General features: G+C 41.7%; 1 protein-coding gene across 1 annotated transcript in view; it reads left to right on the forward strand.

Annotated features, from left to right (window-relative positions):
* KIAA1328 (KIAA1328 ortholog) overlaps nucleotides 1-15,307 on the forward strand; it is a 347,137-nt gene that overhangs the window by 284,112 nt on the left and 47,718 nt on the right. The window contains exon 10 of the mRNA XM_056138132.1: nucleotides 9,278-9,386. Within this exon, the coding sequence (XP_055994107.1) occupies nucleotides 9,278-9,386 (109 nt within the window). The remainder of the gene's footprint in view (nucleotides 1-9,277; nucleotides 9,387-15,307) is intronic.

Genomic DNA, 15,307 nt, shown 5'->3' on the forward strand with positions numbered 1-15,307 from the left:
TAGTCCCTTGAATTGAACTATCAGTTCAGATATTGGAAAACCATTGGGAGGTGCCCTCAGGTCCCCAAAACACCAATGGGAAAGCCCCCTAAATTTTTTAAAAGGACCAGATAGGTGGTATAGCAGGTAGGGTGCTTGCCTCTGCACATGCCTACAGTGGTTCAATCCATGGCACCACATATGATCTCATGACCTTCTCCAAGAGTGATCCCTGAGCAAAGAGCCAGGAGTGATCCCTGAGCACTGCTGGGCATGGCCCAAAAACAAAACAGAAAACAAAAGAGAATTACATACCTGTTTATGAAATTCTCTTCCTCATGGATGATACTTACCAGGACTTGTATTTTTAAAATATGTATATGACTTTGTGTTTGTGTGTATGTGGGAGTGTGTGTGTGTGTGTGTGTGTGTGTGTGTGTGTGTGTAAGGGACCTTTAGCTTTGTGATATACTTAACAATGCGATTGTTGATATACTTAATGTTAAACAAAGTTTTATAAAAGTTGAAATATGGCATGTAAAATTCTGGAATTTTAATACATAATAGACCTTAGAGAATTGAGATCACTGTCACTGTCATCCCATTGTTCATCAATTTGCTCGAGCGGGCAGCAGTAGCATCTCCATTGTGAGACCTGTTGTTTCTGTTTTTGGCATATCGAATAGGCCAGGGGGAGCTTGCCAGGCTCTGCTGTGCCAGCGGGATACTCTCAGGACTTCCCGGGCTCTCTGAGAGGGACAGAGGAATCAAACCTGGGTTGGCTACCCACTGTGCTATCACTCCAGCCCTTGATTTACATATGTACATAATATTCATTTGAGTTTTTGGCATACAATATTGCAGCACAGATCACACCACCAGTGTTCCCAGGCTCCCTACCCCTCCTACCCCTCCCAACCCCCACAGCTTCCCCTTTTGACAGGCACCTCTCTAAGTTTGGTTGTTATAAGTTCGGGTCTCTTGGTTTCAATGCTGTTAACTCTGTGGTTTGAATATTTGGCTCCTAGAGTAGTCATTCTTAACCTTAGGTGGTTTTTCATAGCCTTTCAGAGTTTGACGAAAAATATCCCCCTTTTATCTATGAAAATGAATGAGCACCTACACACACAAATTTGTGCCTAAAATTTTAAAGGACTAAAATGTTCCTGCATTACATCCTGGATAGAATTGTTCCTGGAACCTCTGATAAAATTTCTTCCTTTCCTTTAAATGTCAGTTGTTTCAACCAATCTTTGGACAGAAGCATCAAAACAGAAACACACACACACACACACACACACACACACACACACACACGTATTTTCACTGACAGTGAATAAACAGACATCTGCATTTATCTTTTTTTTTTCTTTTTGGGTCATACCCAGCGACTCTCAGGGGTTACTCCTGGCTCATGCACTCAGGAATTACTCCCGGTGGTGCTTGGGGGACCATATGGAATGCTGAGAATCGAACCCAGGTCGGCCGCGTGCAAGGCAAATGCCCTATCACACCAGCCCTCCCTGCATTTAATCTTACCAGGCTTTTCTTCTTCCCTCTCAGCTCACCCTCAACTGTTCTTAGTTCCATTTTCATTTCCCCTTTTAATCCCCTGGACTCTCCCCTGACCAGGGCAATATTAATGAACTGTGTTACCAGCCTCCACTCTCTCTGTTCTACTCTGTTCTAAATTCTGCCACAAGAGTTATCACTCCAAAGACCAATATGCTTTTTTATTTTTGATTATTGTTGTTACTGGGCTGGAGTGATAGCACAGTGGTAGGGCGTTTGCCTTGCACGCAGCCAACATGGCCGACCCAAGTTCGATTCCTCCGCCCCTCTTGGAGAGCCCGGCAAGCTACCGAGAGTATCTCGCCCACACGGCAGAGCCTGGCAAGCTCCCGGTGAAGTATTCGATATGCCAGACACAGTAACAACAAAGTCTCCAATGGAGATGTTACTGGGCCCGCTTGAGCACACCAATGATCAACGGGAGGGCCTTTACTTTTACTTTACTTATTGTTGTTGCTATTTTGTATCATATTTGAGGTCCGCGAAAATGCGGTTGAATATTTTGCAGTACAGACTCAAATAGACCCTTATTGCATTCAGATCCCAGCCTTGTTCTTCCCAGCCATGTGATCCTGGACATGCTGCTTGACCTTTTCAGAGTTCCCGCTTCCTTATCTCTAAAATGAGGACAATAGTACAATTTAAGGACTGCCATAGGGATTAATGAGACAATGCATGAAAAGTGATTTGAAGGATATAAGGACATAGTGATTCTCAATAAATATTTCCTGGATACATTAACTATTTAGCCTTGGGGAGGAGTTAATTTCATGCTTTAGCTAATTCTATTTTCCTTATTTCTTACTATCAAAATTCCATCTCCTGAATCAGATCCTCTCTAATCCTATAGACAGATGTGAGCGTTCCCATTTCTTAATTCCTCAGATTTTTTATGTTATTTATTAGGACAATACAGCATAATGGTGAAAATTCTGAAATCAGAATGTATGAGCCTGAATTCTGACTCCATCACTTAAAGCTGTGTAACTCTGAGAAAGGTGTAAATCCCTTTATGGGTTTTGTTTTTCTTATCTGTAAATTAAACATGAAAAACATTATCTATTACAGCAGGTTTTTATGAGACCAGATGTAACTAATTCCTTTTAAAAAGCAAAACTATAGAGACATAGTTAGAGGGGGTTGGGGCAGACCCGACCAGGGGAAGAGATTGACTCCAAACAGTCATAAAAGAACTTTGTGCACTGAGGAACTATTCTGAGATTGGACACTGAAAATAAATAAGGAAGTAGCAGGGGGATATAATTTTACTAGATTGTAACATGCTTTCATAACTGTATGAATTTACTAGTAATTGTCAAACTGTCCTTAAGATGGGTGGATTTTATGGGATTCAAATTACATCTCAATGAAGCTGTTGCAAAACTGTTAAAGAATATATGATATATGGGAAAGGTACCAACAGTAGCAGGCACTTACTAAGCATACTTTTTCTGTTAGCTGTTACTATTTCTTATGCCACCTGTGCTATTTATGATTCTTTGCCAGCTTGGCTGGAACGATAGCACAGAGGTAGGGCATTTGCCTTGCAAGAGGCTAGGCTGGCTTGGCCGAGCCGGGCTTGATTCCTCTGCCCCCCTCGGAGCACCCAGCAAGCTACCAAGAATATCTAGCCCACACAGCAAAGCCTGGCAAGCTACCCGTGACATATTCAATATGCCAAACACAGTAACAACGAGTCTCAAAAAAATGGAGAAGTTACTGGGCCCACTCAAGCAAATCGATGAACAATGGAAGGACAGTGCTTCAGTGCTACCAGCTTGTTCATACTATCTCATTGTCTTTATCTTGCTCAGTCCTTTCAAAATTTCCGTTGTTTGGGTTGATGCTTCCAAAGTTGTATATATAAACAGGACTGAGTTGTACCTTTACATGACCAGCTATACATCTTTACGTAATAGAGAGTGATATAATATTGATATAATGATATAATATCAGTCAATATAATGGCCAATAATATTGATATAATATATATTTGAGTACCATGAATTGTTTTTATTCCATAATTTCAGTTGTTCTTATGCTAATTAATAGTCTTAAGTCTTATCTTTTCTAGGCCTAATTTTCTCTGGTCATACCTAAATTGTGCCATGTCTAGAGTCAAATACTGTAATAATAGCATTTTTAGAGTCTGGTATCACAGTATATTAAAGCCATATTCATGTGACTTGAATATTGACCATTTCTTCAAAGAAATGGTGAATCTCTCCAAATAACCCATTTAAACTGCCTGGGGGAACAGTTTTCCAGGAACCACAATTTCCAGAATAAAATTGTAAATATGATTCTTATAGTCTTCCAAGAAAAAGACAGGGATATGTTGTGTTGTTTTGAAAATAATATGAAAAATGAGAAAAGTGAGAACACTGTGATTAGAAATCAGTGGAAAGCAAAACTACAATATTTTTCTATCCAGAAAATATGTATCCACATCTTTTTTTTTATCCCTATTCTCTTCCCCAAAAAGACAGTTGTTGGCAAGGATTTCAGTACATTACCATTGTAAAAAATCTTGTGTTCCTTTATGTCATTTTAATTTTTTTTCATTTTTAATGGGTTTTTTAAATCAATAAGAGATACACAGTTATCATAGAATATTATCATAGAGTATTCCAATACCCATCCTTTCACCATTAATGCATTTCCCAACACCAATGTCCCAAGTTTCCCCCTGCCACCCTCCCCAACTGTCCCCCCACCCCACCCCAGCCTGCTTCTATGGCAGGCACTTTCTCTCTCTCTCTCTCTCTCTCTCTCTCTCTCTCTCCCCCCCCCCCCTTTCAATCCCCCTTTCCTCCTGGTTTACAATTCAGGTACTGAAAGGTTATCATGTCTATCCCTTTACCTACTTTCAGCACTCAGTTCTTGTCTAGAGTGATCATTTCCAATTAACACTGTCACAGTGGTCCCTTCTCTATTCTAACCACTTTCTCCCCTCCTCACTGTGCCTCCCCCCCCCACCCCGACTGTCATTCCACTTGTGGTAAGCGTCCATCCATGAACCAGTCCTCCTGTCCTCCTGGGTCTTGTTTATACTCCCCATGGATATTAGTCTCATATTACTTTTTTTATGTCCCATGAATGACTGCAGTCATTGCTCATGCCTTGCATAAGTGGAGCCTTTTCTGTGTGCTTCAAACCATAGCAAACAGAAAAGAAAAAAGAAAGGAGATGACAGGGTGTGAAGGAGAAATGAAGGAAAAAGAGAAAAGATAAGTATGTAAGATCTCTGCCTTGAAAATTTGGGGAGAAAAATTAGTTTAGGAGGTTTGTAGACAGAATATGGTAGAATTTTCTAATCTATCAAGGAAGAGAAAAAAAATATGATAGATCACTTGATCACTTGACATCCCATTACTCATTGATTTGCTTGAGCAGGCGCCAGTAACGTCTCCATTCGTCCCTGTCACGTGCTAGTGTAGCCCAGTGGCTTTTGCTCGTTCTAGGAACACAAAGAGCCTCAAACCAATCGTTCAGGGTCTTGATGAAGAAGTCTGACCATGTCGTAGGTGGGCAGCCACACGATCTTTTGATGTCCCATGGAATCCAATCAGTAATGGCTCTAGTCCAGCAGTCATCTCCAAATCTCATTATGTGTCCAACCCATCTGATTTTCGACGCCTTGGCAAACGAGACAGTGTCCCTGATTCTTGACAACCAATGGAACTCAGAACTCTGGATTCTTTCTCTCATTTGAGTGTAGCATGATACTCCAAGCATAACTCTTTCAATTCCTCTTTGGGAGACCCAAATAGCATTCTCATCCAGTTTTCATAGGGCCCAGGTCTCTGAGGCGTATGTTAATGCAGGAAGAACAGTGGAATCGAAGAATGTGCCCAGAGCCAGAGGTTCTTCACCCTCTTAGCTATTTCTTCGATGCTTTTGAAGACATTACAAGCCACTCTCTTCCTCCTGCGCAACTCAGGTACCAGGTCATTCATCATGTTGACTTCTCGACCTAGGTACGCATAACTGTTGCATTCAGAGATGTTCATTCCATTGAGAGTGAATAGAACATCAGGAGAGAGACTGTTTCTCATAAACATTGTCTTCATGAGATTCAGCTGCAGTCCGACCTTTCCACACATACGTTTGATGTCAGGCAGCATTTGTGCTGCCTGGCTAATATTTGGTGTTATTAGAATGATGTCATCATCGAAGCAGAGGTAGTGTAGTTGCCGACCGTCTATTATCACTCCCATTCCTTCCCATTCCAGTCGTCGCATGACATTCTCGAGGATGGCACTGAAGAGTATCAGTGAAATGGTATCACCCTGCTGAACCCCTCTCTTGACATGGATGATCACTTCTTTGTAGAATGGTGAGATGTTAGTAGGGAATCCGTAATAAAGATCACGGAGTATCCTGATGTATTGAGTTTGAATGTCCTGATTGGCTAGGGCTTCGATGACTGCTTCAGTCTCAACAGAATCAAAGGCCTTCTTTAAATCAATGAATGTTAGATAGAGCGGCATCTTGAACTCGCTTGAGAAACCTCAATAAGCTTGGTTATCGTGTGGATATGGTCGATTGTACTGAATCCTTTGTGGAACCCTGCTTGCTCGCATGGTTGTCCTTCACCTTGTGTTCTGCCTGTCCTATTCAGGATGACTTGAGTGAACAGCTTGTCAATGATAATAGGCAGATTGGGCGATAGTTGCCAATGTCGTGGATGTCTCCCTTCTTGTACAGTAGTACAGTCCTGCTGGTTTTCTATTGGGACGGAACCTTGCATTCAGACAGTGTGTGAAGAGCCAAGCCAATGTATTGATGAGTACCGACGGCAGATTCTTCAGGTGTTCAGGTCTGATCTTGTCTGGGTCAGATGCTGTTCGCTTCTTTACCTACGAAAATGGCGTGTCAGATTTTGGAAGGGAGAGAATGTTGGGAATGACATATCCATCCTACAGAATTTGGTATGTGGGCAGGTGGACATGGCTATCGAAGAGATCCGAGTAGAAGTCATGGATAATCTTCTCCATTGCCCTTCTGGAAGATGTGATAGATCCATCAGGACGTCGGAGGGCAGTCATCTCGGTCTTGTCATTGGTGAAGGACAGGCAGGCATTACGAATACTTTTCCTGGCTTCTGCTGCATCTACCAGCACTGCTGCTCTTCTTTCTTTGAGGTCTTCCTTTATCACTTCTCTGCGCTGCTTTGCAAGCTCGTTTGCGGTTGTCTGAGGCTTGCACCACACCACTTTGGCAAATAAGCTCAAGAGTTTTCAAAGACAGGCTTTTTTTGTGGCTATTTCTCTCTTGGTGTTTCTCACACAGTCTTGGGAGGTGCTGAACCAGTTGATCGTATTCCTCATCAATGTTGTCAAGGATGGCATCTTCCCATGTTGCCACAGTAGTGCCAAAGAGCTCCCAGTTGGTGGTCGTTCTGGGAGTTCTCTTCTTAAACTTTGCAGCCCTTTCTCCCCGCTCTGTGAAGTAGAATTTTGCATGAAGGAGACGGTTGTCCGATCCCGTTTGGAATTTTGGGACAACAGCCACATCAGTCAGGCAAAACCGTCCAGTGAAAACTCACACGAGTAAAGCCCCACAGAACCAGGTAAGTGGAACTCTGAGACCTTGGACTCCAGGTTCAATGGACCCGGACCCGGGAACAGAGGTCCTTTCCCTGCTCTCACTAACCACATATGACCAAGGGATTAAAACCAGGAGCCCCACTCTCCCCTGCCCTGTCTGCTTCCACCAACCACCTGTGACTCAGGGATTACATACAGAAGACCCACCCTACCAGTACCAGATAAATACCTCACCGGCAGACCTCCACTACCTCCACTACCTCCACCACCTCCACCACCCAGCTGCCTCCACGCACCAGGATGCTTTCCGGACCACGCAGCCGCTTCAGGACACATCATAAGACACTTAATACCCATCTTCCAGGATTGCTGCACCATATTTGATTTGGTTCAAATATGGTTTGAACCATGGGAACACCTACAAGGGCGATTAGAGGCCACCCTATAAACCTCTATCCCTCTCGGAGAGCCTGGAAAGCTACTGAGAGTATCCTGCCCACACAGCAGAGTGTAGCAAGTTATCCGTGGCGTATTCTATATGCCAAAACCAGTAAATACAATGGGTCTCATTCCCCTGACCCTGAAAGAGCCACCAGTACGGCAGCATTAAGAAGGATGAGGAAGGAAAGGCTGATAAAATCTCAAGGCTGAACTAGGCTGCATGAAGGATGAAATGGCATGTCAGATTTTGGAAGGGAGAACGTTGGGAACGATCCTGCGGAATTTGGTATGTGGGCAGGTGGACATGGCTATTGAAGAGATCCGAGTAGAAGTCATGGATAATCTTAAACTAGGCTGCTTAAACTAGGCTGAAGAAAAACAAAAATGACTGTCTGTACTTTCAATACACGTACACTGGCCTCAGATGCATCCATCGAGGACCTGATGGTACAAGTGTGAAAGATCAAGTACGACATCATTGGTTTGACCAAGACAAGAAGGCATCAATCACATCACGCTGTTTTCGACACTGGAGAAGAACTGTTTCTCAGAACATACAACAAAAGAGACATCAAAGGTGTCGGTGTCCTTGTCAACATGAACTTGGCCATGAGCATTGATTCATTCAAATGCCTACAACCCGAATCTGACTATTACACTTGAATAGATGTGGCTCACTGCCAGCAGTTTCTATCTTCGTTATCTACACACCAACATCTAATTATGATGGAGAAATTGAGAAGTTCTACATGAAGCTGGAGAAGTTCTATAAAGAAGACCACACCCTCTATAAGATCATTTTCAGTGATTTTAATGCCAAGATAGGACCGAGAAGATCAGCCAAAGAACTCCACATCAGGACCCATGGCCTAAAATGGAACGAAGAGAGCGAGAGACTGGCTGAGTTCATCATGTCGACCAAGACCATCCATGGTAACTCACAGTTCCAAAAGGCCGAATCTAAACATTGGACGTGGGCGTCTCCTGGTGGATGGTTCCACAATGAAATTGATCACATCATATTCAATGGACAATTTTTCTGACCGATGTCACTGTTGTCCCAAAATATGATAAAGGTAATAAACATAATTGGGTTTAGAGAGACAGTACAGTGGGGATGGTGTGGTCCTTGCATGCAGATGACCCAAATTTGATCTCCAGTGTCATACATATATGATCCTCTGAGCCCTGCCAGGAGTGATTCCTGAGGCTAGAGCCAGGAGTGAGCTCTGAGCACTAGCAGGTATGACCCCAGAACAAAAAACAAAATTAATTGACATGGGAGAGGGGACAAGCTGCAGGGGCTGGGAAGGGCCTCCAAAATGGTGCTCAGGGGAACTCTTGGTGCTGGGGATCAAACCAGGATTGGCGTGGCATCTGCCTGGCATCTGCCTTGCACATCATGGCATCTGCCTTGACCACTGTACTGTCTCTCTTACTTTCTTGGGCAGTTTCACAGTAAACAAAACCAGCAGGAATATGACAGGCCATCAGCTTTGAAAACAGAATCTTTGGTTAGCCTTCTATCATACAAATTACTTTTAAAAACATATTTTAAACATAAAACCTTTGTAATTGCTGCTGTTTACACACCACACCAATTCACTGAGTTTTCCATCTGCCATTCTTTTATTCTTGGGGATTTCCTAAAATATCTAATATGTTACTCAGTTTGGATTTTTTTTATTTCCTTTTTTTGAATGCCCAAATTTCTTCCTTTGTTGTTCCTATAGAGACAATGATAGGAGTTAGAAAGGATGCGTCCACGTCTCCTATGAGAACAGGAAGCCAAAAGGAATTCGTAACCACAACCACATCATCCTTCAAACCGGACACTGCCAGGTAAGCCTCAGGGGTCCTTTGCTTTACATTCTCCAGAGAAAAGCATTTACTGAAGTTTTATTTAATTAAAAATGGTGAAAACTTGACAGTTCTTAGTGGATCTTACTCAGGGGAGAGGCCCTTATGAGGAAGTATCTAGATTTGGCCCGGTTGAAATATATAATGAGAAAATCTACTCAGCAGTTGGTCCTTTTCAATTTATCACAGAATGGTTATATGTGTATGCCATGAATTTAACAGAATTAATCAATATATTAAAATTACAGTGGGTTTTGTACTATAGTGTTTAGGGTTTTTGTTTGGGGGCTGTACCCTTGGGTGTTCAGGCCTTACTCCTGGCTCTATACTCAGAGATCACTCCTGGCAGTGCTTGGGGGACCCTGTTGTTGTGCCATGGATAGAACCAGGGTTGGTTGCATGGACAGTAAGTGCCTTAATCCCTTCACTACTGTTCATGGACTGTCAGCATGCCCTTATTAACATTTAAAAAGTTAATACCTCTTGTTGATTTTTTGTGTCCTCATCCAGCAGTGCTCCAAAGCCACTCCCCAGCTCTGTGCTAGAGGCTTTTTCATGGCAGTGCTCAGGGACCGTGTGGTGCCAGGGATCAAATCCAGGCCTTCTTCACACAAAGCCTAGACTCCAGCTCTTTGAACTATCTTTTAAGTACTTAAAAAGTCAGCAGTTTGATCAAACCTTCAGGAGTTTGGGCCTACAAAATAGTATTGGGGTTAAGGCACTTGCCTTGAAATTGGGCAACCCAGTTGAGATCCCCAACATGGCATATGGTCTCCAGAGCACTGTCAGGAGTGAGTGATCCCTGAGCACAGAGGCAGGAGTGAGCCTTGAGAACAATTGAGTATGGCCTAGAAACCAAAACACGCAAAAACTAGTCTGAAGTGAAGAGATAAATATTATAAAATATCTTACTTCTAGGGGCTATGGATGTGGTTTGATTGGTAGAGCACATATCTTTTGTGTGTGAGGCCCAGGGTTTTATCCCTGGCATTGAATGACCCACTACTGAGTGTCACCTCCACGGCAATAAAAAGTTCTCCTATCTAATAATCCAACTCCTGTATTATAGTTTTAGGGTGACTATATTAACACCATCAAAGGGCTTGATTTATATTTTCTTTGGGATCTAATTATTTAAACTCATAAATGACCAGCTGCTTCTCACAAAGCTTAACAGCAGAAAATCTAATAACTCTATCCAAAAGTGATAAGAATATAAGAACAGACACCTCCTTGAAGGCATACAGATGGCTAGTAGACATATGAAAAATTGTTCATTATCTCTTATTTTTAGGGAAATAGAAAAATAGTAAGGTGTAATCTCAGTAATGAAAATGGGGCGTAACAAAAATATTGAAAACAGCCAGTGATAGCAAAAATGTGGTAGAGAGAAACCATCTTTCTCTGTTGGTGACAATGAGGCATTGTTTTCTGGGTCACCTTATATGGAAGAAATGTGCAGATTTTTCAGAAGTATAAGACTTGAACTCCTGTGACCGAATGATTTCACTTTGTGGCTTCAAACCTCAGAACACAAAAGCATTAATTTGAAAGGATATATGCATACCTAAGTTCATTACAGCACTTACTATAATCACCAGGATAAGGAAACAACCCAAAAGTTGAATGGGCCAAGAACTCTAAGGTATGTACAACTGGAATAGATGCTGCTGTAAAGAAAAGATGAAGTCATGTAGTTCGCTTCAACATGGATGGAATGGGAGGGTATCTTGATAAGTGAAATGAATAAGAGGGAGGAGGACAGATATTAGAGATGTCAAGATCTCACTCATCTGTGGAATTTAGAGTCAAATTAAGAACTTAGAAGAAATTGGAAAAACCACACAGTGGAGGAACAGAGGAAAAATGAACAGACTAGAAGAGAAATAGGGACATGGCAGAGAGCTGTGGACACTTGGTGGTAGTGAGGTATAGTAATTTTTGTATATCAATACTGTATATTTTGATACTGTTGTAACTTCCTAAAGTATAAAAGATTTTTTTGAAAAAGAAATGGCATGTGGAAAATATTAAGAACCTGGGGTGTGGCTCAATATTAGAGCACAAGCTTCACATGTAGGAGGCCCTAAGTTTGATTCCCAGTACAAACACACACATACACTGTTTTTTAAATAAGATTTGCCAACCATAGAGAAATAGAAATATAGAAGGAGGGCCTGAGAGATAGCGCAGGGGTTAATGCACTTGCCTTACCTACAGCTGGCCGTTCTTCAGTCCCCGGTACAGCATATGGTCCTCTGAGCACTGCCAGGAGTGATCTTAAAGCCCAGAGTCAAGAGCAAGCTCTGAGCACCTCCAGGTGTAACCTTCCCAAAACCTCCTAAATTAATTAATTAAATGCATAAATAAAATTGCTAGCTATTTATGAAATGAATATAGTTGTGGTGGTTTTTTTTTTGCATAAGTTTCAAGAACAGTTGGGAATGGACTCTAGCAGAGAGAATAATAATGGCTGTCATCTATCAAGCATCTGCTGTGAGCCAAGCACAGTGCAATGGCCCCTTTGATGCATCGTGTAAGCTTTGTCACAGCCATGTGACAAAGCTATGTGTCACAGCCATAGATACTCCCTATACTGGTTTTTAAAAATTCATTTAAAATTTACTAACTGTAAAACTTACAGCCGTGCAAGTTGATACTACTTTCCTTTTAAAATTTTAAAAATTTGGGCAAGAAGGCTCAGAGAAGTTGTCCATCTAAAGCCATATAGCTAGTAAGAGGTAAAACTACACTGTAAACTCCAGTGCCTGAAACCCTAAAAACTGTAGCAGCCGGCCTTGAGAGCATTCCTGTTTCGGAGGTCCCTTGCAGTCAAAAGAAATTTTAACTAGTTCACTGCATTCCATGTTGCAACCTACAGTGAATAGTTTTTTGAAGAATTGATGGACCGGAGGATCCATCCTCACACTCCAGAATTGCTTCCTCTAGAGGAGTCCCATGGAAAGAGGAATTCTTTATCTTAATGAATTTTCCTATTGTTGAAGATTAAAATAAGATCTTTACTGCTACCTTAATGTGTTTTTGATGATTGTAATTTCAACTCAGAGAAAAGCGTGAAAAAAATAAAAAGAAAATGTTTCCTCAGTCAGGGTTTTTGTAGAACAGCCTCAGCACACATTTTTTGATGGACCATATCAACTTCATAGTTTTACAAGGTCAGGTTAAAATTGCTGTGAAAACTCATATTTATAGGCCTTTAAAAAAATTATTCTTTATCTGTTCATTTTCAGTATTGCAGATCAGCTAAATAGAGATTATCAGAAGCTTTTTAAATAATGAGCATTTTGCTCAATCAAGCAATTTGTAGAACATCAGATTTTTACCCTTAGAAATGCAAAAAAGCATAGTATAGGCCTGTTAACAAAGTGCAGCGTTAAAGTGAAAAATAGCAAAGTAACGGTATGAAAATGTTTATCAGGAAGGCATGGTGGTCACTTTCCAGAATTTGGAATCAAGATTATTTGAATTATTTTTCTTTCTTTTCTTTTTTTTTTTAAATTTTATTGAATCGCCATGAGATAGTTACAAGCCTTCGTGTGTGGATTATAATCACACAATGATCAAACACCCATTCCTTCACCAGTGCACATTCCTCACCACCAATATCCCTGGTATAACCCCCCTTTCCCACCCTCCCCCTGCCTCCATGGGAGAAAATATTCCCCATACTCTCTCTCTTTTTGGAGGCATTATGGTTTGCAATACAGACACTGAGGGGTTATCATGTTTGGTCCTTTATCTACTTTCTGCACACAGCTCCCATCCCAACCAGTTCCTCAAACCATCATTTTCTTAGTGATCCCTTCTCTATTCTAGCTGCCTTCTCCCCTTTGCTCATGAGGAAGGCTTCCAGCTATGGAGCAATCTTCCCTGTCACGGGTATCTTCTATCCTTAGGTGTCTGCCTCATGTTATTTTGTTTTATACTCCACAAATGAGTGTAGTCCTTCTATGTCTGTCCCTCTTTTTCTGACTCATTTCACTTAACATGATACTCTCCATGTCTATCCAGTTATAAGCAAATTTCATGACTTCATCTCTCCTAACAGCTGCATAGTCTTCCATTGTGTAGATGTACAAAGTTTCTTTAACCAGTCATCATGAAAAAATGCTCCACATAGCTAGCCATCAGGGAGATTCAAATCAAAACAATGAGATATCGTATCACACCACAGAGACTGGCACACATTCAAAAGAACAAAAGCAACCAGTGCTGGCATGGATGTGGGGAAAAGGGGACGCTCTTTCACTGTTGGTGGGAATGGCCACTAGTCCAGCCTTTCTGGAAAACAATATGGACAGTCCTTCAAAAACTAGAAGTTGAGGGGCTGAGGCAGTAGCACAGTGGGCAGGGCGTTTGCCTTGCATGCAGCCGACCCGGATTCGATTCCCAGCATCCCATATGGTCCCCTGAGCACTGTGAGGGGTAATTCCTGAGTGCAGAGCCAGGAGTAAGCCCTGTGCATCACTGGGTATAACCCAAAAAGCAAAAACAAAAAAACTAGAAATTGAACTTCCATATGATCCTGCATATCACTTCTTGGAATATATCCTGAGGATGCAAAAAAGCACAGTAGACATGACATCTGTACCTATATGTTCATTGCAACACTGTTCACAATAGCCAAAATATGGAAACAACCCAAGTGCCCTAGAAGAGAATTATTTTTCTTTCAAGATATTAGAAAGGCATTTTTATAGACCACTTTTCAATTGCACACAAACCAATAGAGGAGAAAATCTGCGGGGCGGGGGGAGGGGGGTGAGAAAAAGTTCTTTTTCCCAACAAACCTTAGAGCACACCAGGGAAACCCTTTTCCTGCCTTCTAAATCTCAAGAATTTCCAAGACTTGCAAAGGAGGACTTGGGTGGGGCAGATGCCTATGGGGGACAGGATTTCCTTTGTTCTCTGAAAAGTGCTACCACCTAGAAGAGTCCCGGCTCATTCCAGTGCAAGTGATAAAACCAGGCGTGGCAAAGTCATCTTTCTCATTCACAGTGAGGGTTGTTAATTGTACTCTCTGCTGCCTGTCAATATAGTGTGGAATTTTCATTCCCCATTCAAGATGGAAAAAGTTGTGGCTGAAAATGTTAACATTTGCATTTTTATTTGTTGATTTATTTAAAGGACAGCCTCTCCTACAGCAATCCATCACTTGGTGACACCCCAAATATGAATAATGTATTGTAGACTTGTGGTTACAATATGTAATAAGTGCTAGAGACAGTAAAGGAATGTTAACTATGTTGCAAATGTAATATTTATTGACTCATAAAGTTTATTGCTTTCGAGGTTCAATAATACTGACCATAGGACATTAATATCACTTATCCTGATTTTAGCTGGGCACCTTTGTATGTAAAATATTCTTCTATCTCATGCTAACAAAATAAATACGTCATTTACAGCATAACCAAGGAGAACTTTGTAGTTTTCTGTGCTTAGAGCTGCAATACTACTTTTTCTCCATCTCACTTCTGGCTTCCAGCATTTTTCACACATCCCTGAGCCTCCAAGAGAGTAGCACAGTGGTCCTATGGCCAGTAGCTTCTCTGAGCTAAGTGGTGTCATGGATTTCTTTCTGGCTGGAACAGTCACTATCCCCACAGGTCATACACCTGGAGAGAGAACTAAAGGAGCTTCTCCCTGTCATTCTGGATATCTAGTGGGGAGGGGCGACTTTGCTCAGAAAGTGAATAGATCCTTTTCCTGTCAGGACACTGAGTCAGAGTCAAGTGATTCTGCCCAATCAGCTGCTCTCTAATGTGAAGCCTGAGGTTACCAATGAACCCCTTAGGAGCACTAGCATGAGTGAGAATTAACCCTTTTGTGTCTTCTAGAATTAAGTCCATGCCAACAATAAAAGTCATACAGGAAATATC

The sequence above is a fragment of the Sorex fumeus genome, unplaced genomic scaffold, assembly GCF_029834395.1.
Source record: "Sorex fumeus unplaced genomic scaffold, SorFum_2.1 ptg000128l, whole genome shotgun sequence".
Lineage (NCBI taxonomy): Eukaryota > Metazoa > Chordata > Mammalia > Eulipotyphla > Soricidae > Sorex > Sorex fumeus.